The 20835-nt window shown below is 55.3% G+C and overlaps 2 protein-coding genes across 2 annotated transcripts; one reads left to right on the forward strand and one right to left on the reverse strand.

Annotated features, from left to right (window-relative positions):
* Positions 1 to 764: 764 nt before the first annotated feature.
* Positions 765 to 17094, reverse strand: PPP1R13L (protein phosphatase 1 regulatory subunit 13 like). The gene is made up of 13 exons (XM_045987627.1): positions 16733 to 17094; positions 11953 to 12104; positions 11703 to 11845; positions 10837 to 11347; positions 10651 to 10749; positions 10483 to 10574; positions 9721 to 10177; positions 8287 to 8741; positions 5448 to 5579; positions 5215 to 5348; positions 4928 to 5094; positions 3138 to 3337; positions 765 to 2246 (listed from the first exon to the last, which is right to left on the reverse strand). The coding sequence occupies exons 2-13, from the start codon at positions 12005 to 12007 to the stop codon at positions 2208 to 2210; spliced, it is 2484 nt and encodes an 827-aa protein (XP_045843583.1). The 5' UTR covers positions 12008 to 12104; positions 16733 to 17094; the 3' UTR covers positions 765 to 2207.
* Positions 17095 to 18520: 1426 nt separating this feature from the next.
* On the forward strand, positions 18521 to 20835 carry POLR1G (RNA polymerase I subunit G). Its single transcript, XM_045987640.1, has 3 exons — positions 18521 to 18573; positions 18938 to 19079; positions 19416 to 20835. The coding sequence occupies exons 1-3, from the start codon at positions 18552 to 18554 to the stop codon at positions 20818 to 20820; spliced, it is 1569 nt and encodes a 522-aa protein (XP_045843596.1). The 5' UTR covers positions 18521 to 18551; the 3' UTR covers positions 20821 to 20835.

Consider the following 20835-nt stretch of genomic DNA (forward strand, 5'->3'; position numbering starts at 1 on the left):
TGACAAAGGTAATCATTACTTCTCAAAAATCTTAAAAGTTTGTATGAGGAGGAAAATGCTAGTATATTACATGGCTTTGCAGTGAAAACATTTACATATTACATGGTAAAAACTATGATTGATATAAAAATTATGACATGATTTCACTGGGAAAGAGAAAGTGGCATCAGCATGAATGCAAGCCTCTCCTCCTGCAGCAGGAAGTCTGGTAGAGATGTCTAAAATTGACTGTTGAGAAATAGCGTATCAGCACATTTAGAAACATGGGAGAAAATACTAGAAGAAACAGATAAAGCCATTGAAAGGGGTCTCTAGAGAACAGAAGGGAGTGGAGAGAGATGGCGCAGAGGACTGCTTTCTTCTCATAAATATTTTAGTATAGTTTTTTTTTCTTTTTTTCAGTAATCTCTATACCCAATGTGGGAATCAAACTCATGACCCCACTTTTGACTGAGCCAGCCTGGTGCCCTGGTACTATTTGGTTTTTAAGGTATATTCACAGGGGTACCTGGGTAGCTCAGTCGGTGAAGCATCTGCCTTTGGCTCTGGTCATGATCCCAGGTCCTGGGATCGAGTCCTGCGGTGGGGGGGGGTCCCTGCTCAGCGGGGAGTCTGCTTCTCCCTCTCCCACTTCCCCTGCTCCTTCTGTCTCTCTTACTCACTCTCTGTCTCAAATGAATGAACTAAATCTTAAAAAATAATAATAAAAATAAAGTATATTCATGAAAACTAATCAACAGTGATAGAAATCACAACTGTGGTTGACTGGGAAGAGGCTTCCATATACTGGAAATGTTGTGTATCCGCTCTACCCAGTAGAACTTTCTGGGATGATGAAAATGTTCTCTATCTGCACTGCCCCAAATGGTAGCCACTGGCCACACATGGCAACCGAGCACTAGAAAAGTGACTGAGAAATGATCCTGAGTTTTTATTTAATTTTAATTAACTGAAATTTAAACAGCCACATGAGGTTGGTGGCTATTTGTACTGGACATCTCAGACAACAACAATGCTGTTGCCTTAGGATTTGTCAAGAAGTACGCAGAGGAGACCTACGTCTGTGCTTTACCAAAAATCAGTTTACACAGTAAAGAATTGGGGCAGGAGCAAAGGAAAGTCCCTCTTCAGGGTCATACCCTCAACAAGGCCACATGGATTACAGGAAGACAAAGCCCCGTCGAAGATGGTCTCCCAAACCGTAATTTCAACATACGGGAGGGAACAATCCACCATGAGCGAGAACCAGCAGACACAGCGGATGATAGAAGTAGATGGCTCCATACTTCAGATGGTAGAATTATCATACATATACTATAAAATAAGCTTAAAATGTTTAAAGACATAAAAGAAGAATCCAAAACATGAAAAAAGATTGAGACACTCAAAAAAAAAAAAAATCAAAATCCCCCCCTCCCCCAAAAAAACCCACACAAAAAAAGATGTGTTTGGAAGAAGGAGGACTGGATTTTCATGACAGAAATCCCTTAGAAAGGGGCTTCCTTAAAACCGGTTTGTCAAACACAGTAAGGGTGATGAGCACTTATTAGGTCAGAAGGGGATCTAAAGAGAGGGCAGTCCATTTCTGTGCAAACTACCTTTATTTAGAAGGAAAATGTCCCCATTTGGTTATAAAACCGGCACTGAGTGAAGGCACTTGAGGGGGGAGAGGTGGGGACCAGTGTGTCTCGCCCAGGCCTGGAGAGCTGAGGGCAGAGGTGACTCCCGGGAAATCCGGTGGAAGTGACACACCCCAGGCTCTCCTAGGATGGTATGTTGGCTTGTTTGGAAGGGGTGGGAGGGGTTGGCAGCAGGAGTGGGAGGCACTTTGGACAGGATCTGATTTGGCAAATGGAGGAGGCTGGGGGAGGAGGGGAATCAAACTCATGACCCCACTTTTGATTGAGCCAGCCTGATGCCCTGGTACTATTTGGTTTTTAAGGCATATTCACAGGCATATTAAGGCATATTCATACCTCCGATGATTCCCAGCCCCAAGGTGATCTCCCATGGCTAAGGCAGCTTCTAAACTTAAGGCTGAGGTTCTCCTTCTCCCCTGGGCTTCCAGGGAAGCAGAGGGCTGGAGGTGAGGACCCCACCCCAGTAGGGCTTGGGGCCCAAGGAGATGCAGCAGTTACTGAGGAGAGGTCTGGGGCAAAGGCAGGGCTGCCCGCTCCTGCCTCCCTTGGCAATGACCTTCTGTGCAGCTAGACCTTATTCCTCTGAGTCTTCACCCTGGGGAAGAGCTGAGGGAAGGCAGAATCTTTAGACACCAGGAACTCTCCCTCCTTCCTCCTACCCCCAAATTTAATGGAGTCACTTAATCCATCCCCAAACAGATGGGCTGTCTCCATCCTCCCCTCCCTTCCTAACGGACTCCTTCCCCTTGAGGATTTGCTCCAGAATCCCCAAGGCCCCTGTCACCACCAAGCACCAGATGGAGCCTAGAGCTGATGAAATGTAATTTTCTGAGGCTTCCATTCTGCCATGAAATGAATACCTGCCTCTCCCTACCACGGTGGCTCTCCCCTTCAGACCTACCTCCACCCATCCCCAAATTACAAGAATCTTCTCTTCTAGGAATATAACGGGATCTTCTGGTCTCTTCCCTTAACCTAGTACAATCTCCCTCAATTCTACCATCCTTTTAATAATGGAATCTTCCTCTCCCTCCCCGGGGCAGTGCAACAAAAGCTTCCTCCCCACTACACCAGTAATACACAATTCTTTTAACTTCCCCTGGTGCCTACCTAAAATAGGATTCTTCATGGCTTCCCTTGGCTAAAATACATTCTTCCTTGCCTCCCCAGTAATATAATTAAGGATGATAAAAAAAAAATTGCGCACGAACCAAATAACTAGTCAGGCAGTGAGTTCCCCACAAAGTACCAAAGGGAAGGGGCACTTTCTCTCCCAACTCTAAGGGGCGCTCTCCTTTACCTCCCTTACGTTATTATAATTGGTTTTTCTCATTCCCTGCAGACCCGTAATGGACTCTTCTGACCTACCACGCCCCCAGTATAATGGACTGTCTCTCTTACTCATTTTTTCCCCCAGAATCACCCTTTTCCCCAAATAGCCCCAGGATTCCGATACAATATCTCTTCTTTGTAGAAGAGATTTTTTTTTTTGCTCACCCCAAAGTAGTTACGAGGTACGTAGCCCTCCTGCCCATGCAGCGCAGCCCACCACCAGTCGGTCTCCTCGGGTCCGTCCCTCCGCAGCACGGTGACCGACTCGCCCTCGCGGAAGGACAGCTCATCCCCGAACTCCGCGCTGTAGTCCCAGAGGGCGTACACCACCCCGTTATGCATCAGCCCCATGCTCTGCTCCACATCTGAAACACGAACCCGCAGGGGCTGTGAGCACCTGGTGGGGATGGAGGGCTGGAGGCGTCAGAACACTCAGGACACAAGATACGCTGAGGACAGGGACCGGCCCTGGGATGTGGCACCCCCCGCCCCAACACACACATACACAGCAAAGTTGGGTACCCCGTCTGGAGAGGGGCGCCTTGAGCTGGAGTCAGCTGCCCAGAACTGGCCACTCTCTGACATTCAAGGATATCAGGGTGCATCAAACTGGGGCCTCCAAGTCCCAAGGCAGGGTCAATGGTCGCCATCCCCTCTTGGACATCGTCAAGTCCCTGCGTCACTCCCAGAGGTGCGGTCGGTTGTATACCGCCCCCCCCCCCCCGTACAGTTTCCATAATCTCAACGCCCCCATCGATGGTACAGCCCTTCCCTACCTCCCACTAAGTGGTCCCACCTCCCCCTTCCCAGATGGTGAGTCCAACACTGCTTTCCCCCTCCCCAAGTGACAAAATCTCCAGAGGATGCAATAACGTCTCAAGAGGGTACAGCCCACCCTCTTCCCTGCCCCGTTAAGTGGTAAAATTTCCATCAAGAATTTAGCCCCCCTCTTCCAAATGGTACAGTCCACGCTGCTCCCTCTTTCTAGTGGTTCAGTCCACTGGCTTTCGGTTCCGCCTTCCTTCCCTGCCAGGTGTTGTGTCCAATCTCTACTTGATCCTCATAGAACTCTCCACGTCGTCGGAGGCAGGCCAAACAGTCCAAGCGCCCCATCTCATAGGCTCCACCTCCCTGTACCAATGTGTAAGGGCCAATGCCCCACCCCGAAGCTTAGTCTATTTCGTGCCCCCGTGGTGCAGTCCCCGTCTACCCGTGCTCACCCACAAGCCCCAAGGCTCTCATCCAGTTTCTGCCATTAGGTGGCTCACCTCTCAAAAACATTGTCCCACCCCCAGATCCTAGAGCCTGACTTACTCCAGCCCAGTGATGTTCCTCATCCCATCCACCCTATGACACAATCTGCCCACCCACCCTAGGTGTGTAACAGGGACGCTCTACACACTCCCTTGATACAGGCTACCGACTTCCTCCCATCACCTGCTTAGGTGATCTGCCCTCCCCCTCCTAAGGGAAGCCTCACCTGCCAACGGTGTGGCCCTGTGTCTCCCACAGGTAGCACAGCCCACCTGCCCAGCCCTATGCCAGGTAAATGGTATTGTTGGAATGTCCAATCCCCTCATGCCCTCGGGAGAGAAAGCAGGTGAACAGTGCAATCTCCAAGACCACCCTTCTTTCCATAGGTGTCCAGTTTGCATGGCACAGTGCCCAAGTCCCCCAGCCCATGAGGTTGGCAGTCTGCTCACCCCACACACCTGCTCACCCCACACACCTGCTCACCACACACACACGCACCTGCCAGGTGGGAGGACCAGTCCAGCTTTCCCGCAGGTGGTCCATCCCACCGCCCTTCCTTTGTGAACTGCTACCTGGCTGGTACAGTCCCCACATCTTCTCTCCCGCAACCGGCAGTCTTGCCCCTTCCCCCTCCGCAATGGCCAGCAGGGCGGCCTGGGTCCCCACCACCTCCTTCTCTCCTCCAGAGGCGAGCCTCGAACCTGCCAGGTAAGTGGCGCAGTCAGCGTAACCCTCGCGGTAGGGGTCGCACTTCTCGATGGCGGTGGCTCCGTCACTGAGCGTGGTGGCGAAGATGGCTGCGCCGTGCTGCACCAGCGCCGTGCAGATGGCCGTGTCGTTGCACGACGCTGCGCAGTGCAATGGTGTCCTAGGCGTGGAGGCGTGCGTGAGTGGCCGCGCATTTGCCCGCGGGTACCCGGGCCCGCAGCGTGGTCCCGCCCCGCACCCACGCAGCGCCCGCCAGGTAAGGGTCAGGGTCAGGGCTCACCAGCCATGGCTGTCGGGGGAGTTGACGTTGGCACCGGCCGCGATGAGGAAGTCCACGATGGGGTAGTTGGCGCCGCAGATGGCGTTGTGCAGGGCGGTGATGCCCTCCTCATTGGGCTGGCTCGGGTCATTCATCTGGGTGGGCGGGGGACCCAGAGGCGGAGGCTCAGTCCCCAGCACTACCCCTCCAACACCGCTTCCACCCCGCCTGCCCTGCACTCGGGCAGCACTCACCTCCTTCACCGCCTGCTGCACCACGTCCAGCTCACCGGTCAGCGCGGCGTCCAGCAGGAGCACAAGCGGGTTGAGGCGCGCGCGGCGAACCTTGCGCGGGGAGCCAGCCTTCCGCAGCACCGAGCGCATCTCCTGGGGAAATGGGTGGGGGCGGTGGCTCCGGTGACTTGCGGGGGGGGGATTATTAATATACCCACTACTTATAGAGAGGAAAACAGAGTTTCAGGAACCCGGCCGCAGCCGCCCCAGGTCATCCAACTAGACGGAGTGGGGCTGGGACTGGAAGGCATGGAGGTACAGAGCCCGAGTCCCGCCGGCCATGGGGAAAGGGACGCCTCAGTTCTATAGCCTTTGATTCCCTACAATAGTCAGGGAATCTGGATTTTGACCCCTGAGGCCCAAAAGGAAGCTGGCAGACCACCAAGTTGATGATTGTAGAAGCCAGGTAGGTATTCAACCCGTCCTCAATCTTAGTGCTTTTATAAAACATAAATGCTATGAAACCCACATAACAAACTGTTGTCCAGTGTTAATTCCAGATGTTCGGAATGAGAATGTTTAGCCTCTTATTCCTTGTGCTTTCTTATTTTTGATGTCCACAGGTCCTCCTACAAGGTTCATTTATTCGGAGCTTGTAGCATTTTGTGATTCTGGTCTTTAAAGTCGATGATCTCAAGATCCCGGAATTTGGAGATCCCAAGAGCCATGGATTTCAAAATTCTCTGAGGTTCAGCTATTTCAAATGCTGTAAGTCTAGGAAGGCTAACTTACACCATGGCCAATTGCTGAAGACCTAAGTCATTGCATTCCCAAGATTCTATGGAAACTTTAATATTTTATGGTTAGAATTTCCTTCTGCCTACTTGTGATCTCTCTCTGTCAAATAAATAAAAATAAAATCTTTAAAAAAAAATGTTAATCACCGTTCTGAATGCTGTGATTTTTGGCCTCTTTATTCCTTTTTTTCTATTTCCTCCTACTTACTATGGTGTTTGTGTATTTACTTTTCTAGTGGAAAATGTTCATTTACAATATAATTCTAGGGTACGTAGCTGGCTCGGTTGGTACAGCTGAGATTCTTGATCTTGGGGCTGTGACTTCAAGCCCCATGATGGGTGTAGAGATTACTTTTAAAAAATACTCTTTAGGGACGCCTGGGTGGCTCAGTCAGTGAAGTGTCTGCCTTCGGCTCAGGTCATGATCTCAGGGTCCTGGGATCGAGTCCTGCATCAGGCTCCCTGCTCAGCAGGGAGTCAGCTTCTCCCTCTCCCTCTGCACCCTGTACTCTACCACAAATAAATAAAAATTTTTGAAAAATACTCTTTCAAAAATAATAAAATAGGGGCGCCTGGGTGGCTCAGTGGGTTGAAGCCTCGCCTTCGGCTCAGATCATAATCCCAGGGTCCTGGGATGGAGCCCCGCATCGGGCTCTCTGCTCCACAGGGAGCCTGCTTCCTCCTCTCTCTCTGCCTGCCTCTCTGACTACTTGTGATCTCTCTGTCAAATAAATAAAATGTTTAAAAAATAATAATAATAAAACAGAATTCTGTATTTCAACATATTAGTGCACTAATCTGTGATTTCCTGACTCAAATGAGAATTTTCAGTTTGGTGACTTCACAAATCAGTTAATAACCAGGGCCAGTGTTACTGACTTCTAAATTCTAAGATCCTGTTCTTTGAAACTTCAGCACTCTAGGATTCCAAAGGTTCACTGTTCTGAGACAGAGAACAGGATTTAATTCTTGAATTCTGTGAATTTTCAAGTTTCTTTATGGCCAGGACTTTGTGATCCCATAAGTGATTTCATTCTTCCATTCTTGATCTCAAGATCCTGGAACTCAACCTTTCCTGGCTTGGGAATAGGCATTTTGGGGTGTCAACCTGGCCTCTGCTTCTTCTCTTGGAATCGCTCCCCTCACTCTGTCCATCCACACTGAGAGAACAGGACTGTTCCATACACGCCACCCATGCCCCGGCCAAGATGCAGGGACTGGATAAAGTTTCAAAGGCCACCATCCCCTGGTCAAATACTAACAATAAGAATAGTGATTAACAGTTAAGAGCCAGGCACTATTCTAAGCGCTATATCCATGTATGTAATGCTCCAAGCAACTCTATGGTTTCTCTCATCCCCATTTTACAGAGGAAGACACTGAGGCCCAGAGAGGCTAAGCATCTTGCACAAGGTTGCACAGCTGATAAGCGGCATGGAGCCGGGATTTGAACTGGGCAGCCTAGCTCTGCAGCTGGTGCCCTTAATCACCACACCCACAACCTCAGAGACCAGAGACTTGCTCTCACAATTTTGAATGAAAGCACCTCTGAGAAGCATCAGAGGACACCATGCGCTGGAAGCGAGAGGTCGTTCTGAGTCGCCATTTCTAGCCGCAGCACAGGCGTGCTGAGGTCTGAGAGGAGAGATCAATTCCCAGAGAAGGCAGACACGAGAGACCATTCATTATGGTGACTGCCTTGCCTCAGGCAAGGTCCTGGAATAAACCCACTGACGCACTCATTTCCAGGTGGTAAGAGTCCAAGATTCCTGAAGGGATGCCCTGGGGTGGCGGTGGTTGGGGGGAAGCAGGTGATTGGAGAGGAGCAGAGAAAGTCTCTGTGTGGCCAAGACTTGCGAATGCCTCTCCCAAGACACTCTCCCTGTCTTCAGAACACAGGTGACTCCTAGATTAAAGACTACATTTCCCAGCCTCCCTTGCAGCCGGGTCCCTGGCCAATAGGAAGAGGCAGATGTGAGGCGTGCCATTGCCACGTTCTGTCCTAAAAGGGAAGGGGCACCTCCATGTGCTAATAGACCCCGGTGTCCTCCTGTCTTACTTACCATGCTCTGCAGCTGCTCTGGTGGGCTGACCTGAGGCAGGGCCGGGGGTGGGATGGGAGCTGGTGGGGCGGGAGCAGGAGGTCCTGCCCGTGCTTCGGATCCCTCACTGATGGAGGACAGTTCGGGCTCAGGTCCCCCCGGCCCGCCATGCCGATGGAAGAGGCGGCTGATGATCTGCTGATACTGCTTCTTGTGGGTGGGGGGCAGGGCTACAGCGGGGCTCTGCTCCATGGAGCCCCTGCGTTTGAGGGGGCGCGGTATCTCTGCCAGCACCCGTGCCACCTCCTCCAGCTCGGGCACTGACTGCGCCTCAGGGGGCAGGGCTGGCTGCAGCCTCGTGGGGCTGAGGGGCCGAGTTACAGCGCCTTCATCTGCATCACCGCCCTCCAGCACTGGTACCAGCAGCCCCTCCAGCTCGGGCTCGGGCTCCAGCTCCGGGGGAGGTTTGGGGGGGCCTAGAGGGAACAAGAAACCCATCAGCGAACGGGTGCCTGGGAGAACCCCATGACTCCCCTCTCCAAGTCTACAACTTTCAGGACCCGCAGCCAGCATCCGATTTGCTGTGTGACCTCAGGGCAGTTCCTTGCTCTCTCTGGGCTACATACCATGGGCTGTGAATCATATATGATTGTGCGCTTGTCTTAACTGAAATCTCACCACTACCTGGAGAGGTAGAACCTGCTATCATTTCCTTATTACAGGGAGGGAAGCTGAGCGTCAGGGAGCGCAAGTCAATTGCCCAAAGCCACTTGGCTGTGACTGGTCCCTCTGACTTCAGAATTTTGTGCTCCCACCATCACGATGGCCTTGACTCGCTGAGATCCTAAGAACTTCCTTGCCTACCCTTTCAGGCAGGATATGCATGCTGGGACTAGAATCCTGGTGCCTGATAGTGTCCCTCACAATCCACAGATGACAAAACAGAAGCTCAGATAGGTCAGCTAGTTTATCCTGACTCATAGAGCAAGTCAGCAGGGGAGAGGGGCTCAAAGCCCATTTGGCTTTAACTCTAGGCCCTGGGCTGGTCTCACAGACACAAACATATTAAGGATTATAATAACTAATATAATAGCTATTGAAATCTTTCCACATCAGGCTCTATTTTAATGACTTTATATAGATTAAATAATCTAATACCATAATAAGATGGGCTCTATCACCCTCTACACTCAAAGAAACTGAGGTCCAGAGAGGTTAAGTGACTTATCCAAGGTCACACAGCATGGAGCCAGGCAGTCTGATTCCAGGGTCCACACTTAACCACCGTGCTCCCCCTAGCTCCTGAATGAATTCCCAAGCTCCTCTAGCCTCGCTCTGTGCGGGGACAGTGTCTGGAAATGGGTGTCTGGCTGTGATGGCTCCCCAAGCTGTTCTGGTCCCCAGCCACTTGTCCTCCCTCTAACCAGCCTTCTGGGTCCCCCACTGCTGACTCACCTTCGTTCACAGAGGGCCAAGTCTGTTGGGGAAGTTGCGGGGCTGGGACAGGGGGTTGAGGCTGGGGCTGGGGCTGGGGAGGGGCTGGGGGCTGGGGCTGAGGGGGTGCCTGGGGCTGAGGGGGTGCCTGGGACTGGGGAGGCAGCTTAGGTGGGGGTGCTCTGGAGAAGATGGGGGAGCCAGGGAGCATGGCCCTGCTGGCCCCATGCTCCCAGAAGGCATTCTGCAGCCTGAATATCATGCTGAGAGGGATGGGGCGCTGGCGTGGGGCTCCGCGGGGCTGGGGGCTGGACGGGGGCATGGGGATGCGGCTGACAGGCTGCCAGCTGCGGGGCAAAGTGCCTGACGGCGCCGGGGAGCCCAGCGATCTTCGGTAGCTGCCCACATCAGAACGTCGGTCGTTGGCCAGAGGGGAGACCTTGTAATTGCGGGGCAGAGTGGCGCTGGTGAGGTTGTCCTGGGGGAGAAGGAAGGAAGGAGGAAAGAAGGGGCTCAGGTGGGAAGAAGTTAGGGGGAGGGAATGATAAAGGAGGAGGGGGAAGGAGGTAAGGACAAAAGGTCAAGAAGGGAGAGAAGGTGAGGGACACCAGAGGGAGTGAGGGAAAGGGGAGTTAGGAATGGGGGGATGGAAATCCAGGATAAAGAAGGAAGAGCCTGGGGTGGAGGGCCGGAGGACTGGGGGTGCAGCCGGGAATGGAAGGGGGTCCTGACTGCACTTCTGGCCCCTGGCCCCCAGCCCCGCCCTCTCCAGCCCCCCCTCACCTTGCTGGTGGCCCCCAGCCCATCCAGGCTGCTCTCTCTCCAGGGTAACAGCTGCAGGCCGGGCGAAGCGGGCCGCGAGAAGACGTCCAAGCCTGCAAGGCGCGAATCATTAGGGTCTGGGGGCTGCCTCTCCGGGCTCCCCGCCTCCTCTGGCCTCCCACCACTCACGTTCGTAGCTCGCTGTCTGCGAAGATTTCTTCTCATATGCCACGTCTAGGTCAGACTCATTCCAGGCTTTGGGGGGCCGCCGGCGCAGCGTTAAGTCGTCTAGGAAGAGGGCGAATCGGGATATACCAGGAGGCCAGTCCCATGCCCGCATCCCTCTCACCCGACAAACGAGGCCCCCTCGTTCACCTTGAGCGCGCAGAGGTGGAGCGAAAGCGCTACCGCCCGCGCCCAGTAGGGGGCTCCCAAAGGCCACGGACGCATCGTAGGCTGAGGTCTGGGGGCGTGGCGAGGGCCCGCGCTCCGGGAAGAAGGCCTGGGGTCCCTCCGCCAGGGGGCTGCCCCGAGGAGAACCCGCGCGGCCCAGGAAGTCGAAGGGCGTAGGGGGTCCCTGCTGGCGGAGCGGGCCGGATCCCGGCCGCGGGGAGGGCGCACGGCCGAGGGAGCCGCCTGTGCCATCGAAGGCGCGGGGCCGGGGCGAGGGCGCTCGGTCCAGGGTGCCGTAGGCATCCGGCTGCAGGTAGAGCGGGGTGCGCGGTGATGAGGGCCGGCCTTTAGGGGACAGCGGGCTGTAGGGGTGCAGAGTCGGGGCACTCTCGGAGCGTCCGAATGAGGTGTCTGCACCGTCGGTGGCCGCCTTCCGGGGAGACCCGCGGCTGCTGAAGGACTCGGGGACCGGGCTGGAGCTGTACCGGGACGGCTGTGCGGAAGCCAGGACATTGAGGGGGCAAAGGAGATATTAATGTAGGGGTTAGTAGGAGACCAAAAGGAGTCATTGGAAATTAACCTAGGGGAGTTGGAGCAGGGCTGGAGAGTGAGGCACAGGGAGCCCTGGTGAGAGGTCCTGAAATCAGGACTGAGGCTAGCCCACACAGTGCCTTTCTGCCTCTAACAAAAAGACCCTTTTTTCCCAAGGGTCCTGTTAGATGTCCATTTATACTGGTCCCTTCTTTCAAGTGCCCTCAAATAGCCTGTACAGCCCGATGGGACAGAACCTTAGGCAGAAAAAGGCTGGCTTTGGGGGCCTAGGTGGGGACCGAGGCGAGTAGGCTCACCCTAGGGGGGGCTCCAGCCTGCGAGCCGGGAGGCGTGGGTGAGTCTGACCACAGCGACTCCAGCTGTTTGGTGAGCTCGTCCACCTTGGCCGCCGCCGTGTCCAGCTCCATCTGCTTCAGGTCCATGTGCTTCATGGCCAGAGCTGGGCAGGTGGGAGTAGCGGTCAGGACCGGGACCTCCCGGCAGCGCGCCGCGCCTCTACCCTTGAGGGCCCCTCCCGGGCAAGCCCCGCCCCCTACCCCAGCTCACACTGGAAGTTCAGGTCCAGAAGGTCCCTCGTGCTCTGGAATGCCTCGCTGTCCATGGTGCCGGCCAAAGAGGGGCGCCTGCCGAGGCGTGTGTGTTGGGGGGGCGGGGGAAGGGAAGCCTTCTCAGATCCCACCCGCAGGGCACCAGGGGTCCTAGAAAAGCCAGACAGAGCCTTTACTCTCCTAGGTCCTTCCACTGGACCGCTATGCCCAGCCACTTCCCTGGCTGGGAAATGCCAACTCCTTCAAATCCTCCTGGATGGCTCTGGACAATTCACTCTCTTTACATAGCTCCTGTCCATCTTTCTAGGTCAGTCCTAATAAGACTTGAATGACTCCTTCAACAATTAGCCACTCATTATCTACTGTGAGCCAGGCATTTGAGGGAACAAAGAACACAAAAGTAACCATCAATTACCGAGTGCCTACTAGGACCAGGAAGCACGACACTAGATGCCAGGGATATATTTTTTTTATGCTAGAGATCTTTTTATTTTATTTTTTTTTTTAAGATTTTTATTTACTTGAGAGAGAAAGCTCGAGTGCAAGCAGGGGGAGTGGCAGAGGGAAAAGCAGGCTGCCGAGCAGGGAGCCTGATGCAGGCTCAATCCCAGGACCCCTAGGATCATGACCTGAGTCAAAGGTAGCCGCTTAACTGACTGAGCCACCCAGGTGCCCCACTAGGGATATATTTTTTTAAATAATAATTGTGCTGCCTACCATGTACCTGTGAGAGTTGCTTGAGAGCATAATGAAATAAAATAACAACTCTTAACTGAAGGGCCACAACCTCCTAGAACTGTGCCAAGGGCTTGCACCCAATACCACATGCGATGGTCAAAATCACAGTAGCAGGCAAAAAAAGTGGGGCTCAGAACCCTCTGTTCAAGATATCTTGCAAGGAGTCGGTGGTATTAGGTTTCACACCTGGATCTAACTTTTTTTTAAAATTTTATTTATTTATTTGACAGAGAGAGGTCACAAGTAGGCAGAGAGGCAGGCAGAGAGAGAGGGAGAAACAGGCTCCCCACTGAGCAGAGAGCCCGATGTGGGGCTCGATCCCAGGACCCTGAGATCATGACCTGAGCCAAAGGCAGAGGCTTAAACCACTGAGCCACCCAGGCGCCCCTGGATCTAACTTTTTAGTCTGGGTCGCTGTGACCAGACTTGGCAGAGTCCCAGAGGACAGGGACCACTCAGCTTCCTCTCCCCAGAGTCAACCTTGCTCGTGGAGACCCAGCATTCACAGGAAGAACAGGGAGGTGGCTGGGGGTGGCTGGGCTTCTGTGGTCACCAGCTCAGTGGGAAAGAGCTAGGCCACAAGGAACCGGTCAGGCCAGCACCATCCCCATCCCCATGGTAGCCACCACGCCCACCAGCCTTGCTACCTTCCCGGGCTGCACCAACCCCTTAGGTTTGGAGGTACAGGTGTGGGCGGTGGGGCGGGCTGGGGCATGCTGATTCTGGCCTCTGTCTGGGAAGCCTTGGCACAGAACCTGTTGGGGCTGGTGGTTCATTTGGGTGTGTTGGGAGTGTGTGACCTTGGGCAACAAGTCCCATCCACTTCTCAGGCCTCAGTTTCCCCAACAGTGAAAGGAGGAGGCAAAGGAGATATTCTAAGAGGCCTCTTCAATGTCTCAGAGCCCTAGAAACTGTAAGGACCTAGAGGTTGTAATTAAAGCCTAAAACTCTCAGCTTGAGAGTCTTTTGTCCAAACATTCTGAGTCCGAGAGTCCATCTTTGGAACATTCTAGAATTCTCCAGTTTGACTAGCTCAGATTTCTCCTTCTTCCTGCACCATTTTCTATCTATCCCAGGATTCGCTGCCCTAAAAGTCTAGCTGAATGCACGGTTAGGGCAGTGGGTAAGATCACAAGTAAGGAGCCAAACTTCCGGGGTTCAACTCTTGGGGAACCACTGACCCTGACAGAAGTGCCTCCTGATCCATACAACGAAGATATATAGCAATCCATTGTAGTGGGCTATAGTGAGGATCCAACTGGCCAGAAGGTGCAAGAGGAATGAGGCTCTGAGAACTCAAGGCCTCAGAAAGTAGAAACTACAGGAGTCAGAACTCGGGGCTTTTAGAACCTCAGATGCACAGGAAACACTCTGTGTCTGCTAAAATATAAAAACGAACAGTTCTATGCAGCCTCCAGTGCCAGCATTTTGGCAGCGAGATGTTCTTTTGGGGGATTTCAGGATTCCCGAATTTCTAAGACTCTCAGATCCCATGCTGACATCCTCTGGCTCTAAGGAAATGCCAAGGCTGGGCGTGGGGCCCTCCCAGCACTGGTGCGGGCAGACGGGCTGCCGGGGCCACCAGGGGGCGCTCCGGGTCACGCGGACAGCGCCTGAGCTCAGACCCTGGGAATGCGCTGCGGGCCTGGGCAGGTGCCTCACCTCCCGCGGCAGAGGAGCGGGGCTGGGCGGGGCGCAAGGGCGGCGCGCGCCGCGCCTCTGTTCCCAGGCCCCTGCCCTGCACTTCCAGCTCCCCTCTCCCCCTCCTGCGGGCTCTAGTCCACCCCTGGGTACCTTCTAACCCCAGCTCTCACTTGTCCCCTTCCCCCTCCAACCCTAACTCTCTGTTCGCAGGGTCTCAGGCACACAGCCAGGCCAAGCAAGTTCTTCGGGGTTAAGGACCCCGGGCGGGCTTCCTGGAGGAATCATCATCCTCAGTGGGAACCGCGACAGAGTGCCAGGCTAGGCTGGGAGTACTCTGGTTGGAAACCTACACGTCTGTCTAGACAGACAGACGCTGGCAGAGACCCCACCCTCTCCGGGACTTGGTGTTCCCCCTCTGTGGAACAGGCTAGGGCCTTCCCTTCTCGAAGTTTCTACCCTGGACTAGCTATATAGTTTCTCTGTGCCTCAGTTTCCTCGTGTGTATAATGGGGGAATTTATACCCTCTCCTCAAAAGGGTGTAAGGTTTGAGTGACATAATTTTTGTACTGTGTTTAGAACAACGCAGGGCACCAAATAAAGTTCACACATAGAGGATTCTTAATCACGGAACTTCCTGGGCTGTTCATTAAGATAACACAGGGTCTAACACACAGTGAGGGCTCAAGACCCAGAGGGATCTCGTTTTTTACACAAAAGAGGCCTTTTGACTTTTCCTGAGAGTCTAAAAGCCCTGGGCTTTGACCCCTGGAGTCTCAACTTCCTAAATCCTAAATTCTCCTTGTACATTAGTGAGTTCTGGCTTGTGGTCATCCCCAAAAATTCAGGCGGAGGGGCATGGGATGCCCTGGAAGATTCCAGAGAGAAGGTGGCAAAAGCCCAGGGTGTGGGCTGTGCCTGCTCTCCAGCCTTAGTTTCCCCAGTGGAGTAGAGAGAAGTCATTGCCTGGGGTGGAGTCAGCAAACCACCTGCGGGCAGTGCCCTGTAGACAGTGGGAACAACGCCATCCTACCTACCAGTGCTGAGCCTGGCGCGCTGTGAGCTCTGTCTTGGCAGCCACGGTTGGTTATTATTTTTAATTTCATCTCAGGCTATCACCGAATGCCCTTCAAGCCCAGACATTCGGAAGTTCTTCCCTCTCTCATCAGAACCCCCTGCCTCCCCCACCCCCTTGTTCAATCCCCTCACGTGATACGTAGGGGTGGAGAGAAGAGAGAGACAGACAGAGGGAGGTGCCCATGCCTGCCCTCCCCCAGCTTCAAGGACAGACACACACCTCCAGAATTAGCCTCTATCCCTCGCTTATCTCCCACACTACCTCAGGTCAGACAGATGGGGGTGGAGGTGACATTTCTCACCTCCGGGTCAGGGCAAGGAGCTCTAGGAGGAGGAAGGTTAGTCAGAAAATCTGGTGGGAATGGATGGAATCCCGTCCCCCAGGCAGCTGCAGAGGGAGTTAAACTAATCAGCTCTGCTATCTGAGACCGCAGCTCAGAAAGGGGACACATAGTCCAATCAACTCTACCTGTGTGACCTCAGCCTCAGTTTACCACTGTCCTCTCAGTCTCATGCCTGTGTAGTGCCCAGCCACGCAAGCCTCCCGGAATCCAATCCCACCTTTTGGAATTTTGCCCTGGGTTCTAGAACCCCCTCGGCAAACCCCAAATATTTCCCACCTCCAAGGGGTAAGGGGAGGCTCCCGCCCCCACTAGGGGGCGCCCTGGGGTGACGGTCCCTCCTCTGGTTAGGCAAGTCTGACGCGCCGGTTAATGATATGTTGGGGATCTCGCAGCCGCACGCAGGTTGGAGAACTGCCCCGGTCCCCCTCCACCGGCCCCCACACCAGAGCCGGAAAGTGTAGGGAGCGCCGGAACCCAGCCTCCAAAGGGACCTCGGGGGCTTGTCCTGCTACATTTCAGGGCCCCGAGTTCCACTATCCCCATCCCACTCCTAATTCTGTCTCGAGACCTAGAGGTTCGGTGGAGAAAGCAGCTGGAGGGCGTCAGGGATGGCCGCCCTTTCCAGAACCCCGTCAGTCCGAGTCTTGTCATGTCTGCCCAGGACTCAGGGATCCAATACCCCAATTCTACTCAAAGCCTCGGACTTCTGAGAGTGCCCAATTCGTGGGACTCAGGGGTCCCAGCTCCAGCGTCTCCCCAGGACCATGGCGTCCGAGCCCTCCACCCCAAGAACTCAGGCATCAGAGTCCCCTTTCCTTTTGCCCAGTAAATATGACTTCTTTCCTTCGAAGGACCCTGGCATCTGCGCACCCCCAATTCCGCCCTGGGACTCGGCATCCGAGTCCCCTCCCAGTCCTCCCAGGGACACGGTGTCGGCCTCCTCCAGAGCCGCTGGACCCCAGTGGAGTGGAACTCACGGATCCGGGGCAAATCCTGGCAACGGGGGACTTCCTCCGGCTCCGGCTCCGGCTGCGGGGAGCGGAGAACGGGGCGGGGCAGGCGCCGGGAACAGGTTAGACGACGTGACTCCGGCTGTTGGGAGGCGGGTCCCGGAGGAGAGGGGGAGTAGGGGTCGCCTCGAGCACCTTGGGACTTGTAGTCCTGGAGGGGCAGTACGCAGCCTGAGACGTTCCCTTTGGGAATCAGTGAAAATCCATTTCACAGACAGAAAGGGCGAGGTCCGGAAGCCGAGGGCGACCTGACCACGTAGATACAATCGACTTTAACCTCGCCGTGACTGAGGGAGACAGCCTCCTGAATCCCTGCCCCACCCCTCTAGGTTTAGGTTCCCCCTTGTACAAAGAAGATTTGGACGCCACCAAAGGGGTAGAAGGTTAGAGGATGGGGAAGGCTCCTAGGCCCCGTCCCTAAGGCAAAAAGAGAGCCTCGCAAAATCAGTAGCCCCTCGAGTCTCTAAGCCTCAATCTCCCCGTCGGTAAAAAGGATGGGTTGGATCTTTACAGATTTTCCCAGCAACGGAGTCCAAAGTCGTAGGCTGGGACTACAATCCCCAGCAGCTTCCGTGATGGACGTCGGGCGTCTACCCTCCTCGCGTCCTCTGGGAATTGTAGTTCGGAGTTCTCAGGGGCGGCGCCCGGGTGTCTCGCCCACGCTGGGGAACTGCCTGGTGATCCCCGGCTGAGGGTACGCGTCCCCTTCCCCTGACCCTCCTTCCGTTCTGGGAAGCCGCTCACACCCGGAGAAAGGGAGACGCCCCGATTTTCGAATAGGATCCGAAATCACTGCAGAGGGGGCGGGAAGTGGCGCTGACACACCGGCCAGGAATGCAGTCGGGTCACCCTGTCTAGCCGCCGTCCCGCGGCTCCGCCCACCGCCCCAAGCGGTGCGGTCTCTGTGGAAAGGGGCGTGGACGCGACCCCCAAATCTGTGTCCACGTGCCGCTGTTTACACGCGCCTCCCCGCCCCACCCCCGGCGAAGAAACGGCGCTAATCAAGCCTTCTATTCCTTCTCCCCTCCTCAAAGCCTTCGGGAATGTCCCCCACGCACTAGACTAAGTCCTCGGTGGCATATATATATTTCTCATTTGGTCCACAAAGACCGCCCCCTAGCCCGCACCGCCCCACGCGTGTTTAGCTTAGGAGTCTAGAGGCCCCGCCCCGAGGCGCACAGGCTCCTCCCTCTACGTTTCCCGCTCCCTAGGAGTTCAGAAGCCCCGCCCCGAAGCTGGTACTTCACGCCCTCCGGAGGAATTACCCCGTTTCTCCATTTTCCCACTTGTCCCACCCAAGTTCCGAATTTCTCAGGCACCTGAGCCCCCAGGAAGGGGCTGTAATACTGAAAGCACGGCCCTGCCAACCTAGACTCTTACCTGTCTCTTTCAGAATCTCACACCAATCGAGCTTCCTGTCTCTTTAAGAGTTAGAAGCTACCAATGGGCCGGCCCCTTTAAGACGACGTTGGAGCAAATAATATGAGAGACTGGGGGGGGGGATACCCGCCGGGACCCGGCGAGGCGCAAACACCCGCCAAGCAGCTAATCAGCTCCTTGGGGGAGAAAGTTTTCGGGGAAAGACGTCTTCCTCTATTGTCTGCTGTGCACAAGCGGAAACTCCTCCCATTCTGCTCGTAGAGCGAGCGGGCCCCGAGCGACACCCCCGTGCTCCCGCACCGCATGGACGCTCCCGGGTGAAGCCCCGCCTCCTGGTTCCACGTGGTCAGCTGCGCCACTAGTGTGGCTCTTGGCGGCTGGGTCTGAGGAAGGCACGGGTCCTGGGATGGCGGGCACCCCGGCCAGCGGTGAGTTGCATCAGGATGGGCCGGCGGGGTGCAGAGCTGACTGCCGGGAGGAGAAAGGGGCGCCCGGGGGCGTTCGGACGGAAGAAGGGACATCCCAGAAACAGGACCTCCGAAGAGAGTTACCTCCTTGACTTCAGAAGATACTTCGGACTGAGGGAGGGTATGGGGTGGGGGAACCTACCGGTGGAGGGAAGGGCGCCTCCAGGAGTTGGCTCGGTGGAGATAGGGGTGCCTCTGGGGGACAAGCAGGAGACCGGGTGGGGGGATTGAGGCGCTCAGGAGGCTGGGACCCAACGGCCAGTGGCCACCCTGGAGGATTGGATCCGCGGGGAAGTGACAGCAGACCCCGTTTCCTCTTCTGCAGGTGCTGTTCCGTTCTCCTGTCCCCCCAACTTTACCACGACATCCCCAGCTTCAGGGTCCAGTCGTTTCTCTCTGGACGTGTTAAGGGACCCAGATACGGAATTGTGGCTTATCCAGGCTCCTGTAGACTTCGCCCCAGACTGGTGAGTGGTCCCAGGTCACCTCCTGGGAATACCCACCCCCCACCCCAGTGGCTGAACTTGGGGGAAGTTTAGAGGGGCTTTCCAAAGGCACTCAGGGCGCCTGGGTGGTTCAGTTGGTTAAGCATCTGATTTTGGCTCAGGTCGTGATCTCAGGATCCTGGGATCAAGCCCTGCATCGCTCTCGGAGTTGGCTTCTCTGTCTCCCATGCTGGTGCTTCCTCTCTCAAATGGATAAAATCCTTTTTTTTTTTTTTTTTAGTACTGTTTCTGAACTCCTTTCCTCCCTTTCACCAAAACAATCTGATAAAGCTTCTGCCTCCCCCTTTTTCCTTTCAGCCTCAATGGCCGGCTGGTGCCTCTCTCGGGCTCCCAGATTGTGAAGGGCAAGTTGGCAGGCAAGCGGCACCGCTACCGGGTCCTCAGAAGCAGCGGCCCCCAGGCTGGAGAAGCAATCCTGCTGGCTCCCTCAGGGGAGGCTGGAGGGGGACTCACCTGTGCCCCAGCCCCCCAGGGCAGCCTAAGGATCTTTGATGGTCCCCAAGAATCCCCACCCGGGACCCTGCTGCAGCCCATCCCAGCAAGCCCCCCGCCACAGATACCCCCTGGCCTGAGGCCTCGGTTCTGTGCCTTTGGAGGCAGCCTACCAGTAACAGGGCCTGGGTCCATCTTGGCACTGAAGTCGGCAGCCTCAAGGAAGAGGAAGAAGAAGAGACATGCACCAGAAGCCTTAGTTCCCCAGGAGGCGGTTAATGGGCTTGGGGCCCTGGAGGCGGACACAGTTTTAGGGTCTCCAGATGGGGACGTGGGGAAGAAGAAAAAAAAGCAGGAGCTGAGGGAACCAGAAGTGATGGAGCCCTTGGCAGCAGAACCCACGGCTGAGACATCAGAGCCCCCGGGAGCACCGTTCCCGTCTACCACCACCAAGAAGAAAAAAAAGAAGCCCCAAGGGGCAGAAACAGATGAACCAGAAGAGCAGATGCCAGTGCCTAAAGAAAAGACAGTGGAGCTGGAACGCACAATTAAAAAGGAGCCTCTGGAAGAGACGGTCTTGTCTCCCACCAAGAAGAGGAAGAGGCAGAAGGGGACTGAAGGTTGGGAGCGGGAAGGGATGCCAGCCAAGGCTCTGCTCCCGCTGAAGGTGGAGCCCCAGGAGGAACCCATCCCACTGCCCTCCTCGAAGAAGAAGAAAAAAGAAAAGGGGTACAAAGTCATGATGGAGCCTGCGACTGAGGCGATGGAGCTGGAGATGGGCCCTCTGGTGCTCCCAGGGGAGATAATGGAGCCTGAACTACCACATGAAGTTGAGCCTGACTCTGAGGCCGCTCCAGCGTCCACCAAAAAGAGGAGGAAGAAAGAAAAATGGCCAAACGTGACGGAGGAGCCAGGGGAGTCTCAGATGGAGCTTGAGCCACCTGGGGACCTCGAGCTGCAAACAGCCCTAGCAGCCACCAAGAAGAAGAAGAAGAAAGAACGCGGCCACAAAGCGACAGAGCCAAGGGCCGAGATGAGCGCCCCACAGGCTGAGGTGTTGGAGCTGGAGCTGCTGGGCGAGGGGGAGCCCGAAGCCAGGGCAGATCCAGCATCCACCAAGAAGAGGAAGAAGCGGGGCCGGGAAAGTGGGGTGCCGGAGACGGCGGCCCAGGAGGAGATCCCCAGACCACCGCTGCATCCAGAGTCCGGGGAGGTGGCTCCCACAGGACGGGAGAAGAAGCGGAAGAAGCTTCAGCAGGATCCCGTGTAGTCTCCTCCCGGGAAA

Source organism: Meles meles, chromosome 19, assembly GCF_922984935.1.
Source record: "Meles meles chromosome 19, mMelMel3.1 paternal haplotype, whole genome shotgun sequence".
NCBI lineage: Eukaryota > Metazoa > Chordata > Mammalia > Carnivora > Mustelidae > Meles > Meles meles.

Excerpts from the sequence above, each read along its gene's own strand:
- POLR1G (XM_045987640.1), top strand. The coding sequence starts at position 18,552 with ATGGCGGGCACCCCGGCCAGCG. Across the intron at positions 18,574-18,937 it reads GGCGGGCACCCCGGCCAGCG|GTGCTGTTCCGTTCTCCTGT; the intron begins GTGAGTTGCATC and ends CCTCTTCTGCAG. Across the intron at positions 19,080-19,415 it reads GTAGACTTCGCCCCAGACTG|CCTCAATGGCCGGCTGGTGC; the intron begins GTGAGTGGTCCC and ends TTTTCCTTTCAG.
- PPP1R13L (XM_045987627.1), bottom strand. The coding sequence starts at position 12,007 with ATGGACAGCGAGGCATTCCAGAGCACGAGGGACCTTCTGGACCTGAAC. Across the intron at positions 10,575-10,650 it reads GCAGACAGCGAGCTACGAAC|GCTTGGACGTCTTCTCGCGG; the intron begins GTGAGTGGTGGG and ends CGCGCCTTGCAG. Across the intron at positions 5,095-5,214 it reads TCCCCCGACAGCCATGGCTG|GACACCATTGCACTGCGCAG; the intron begins GTGAGCCCTGAC and ends CTCCACGCCTAG.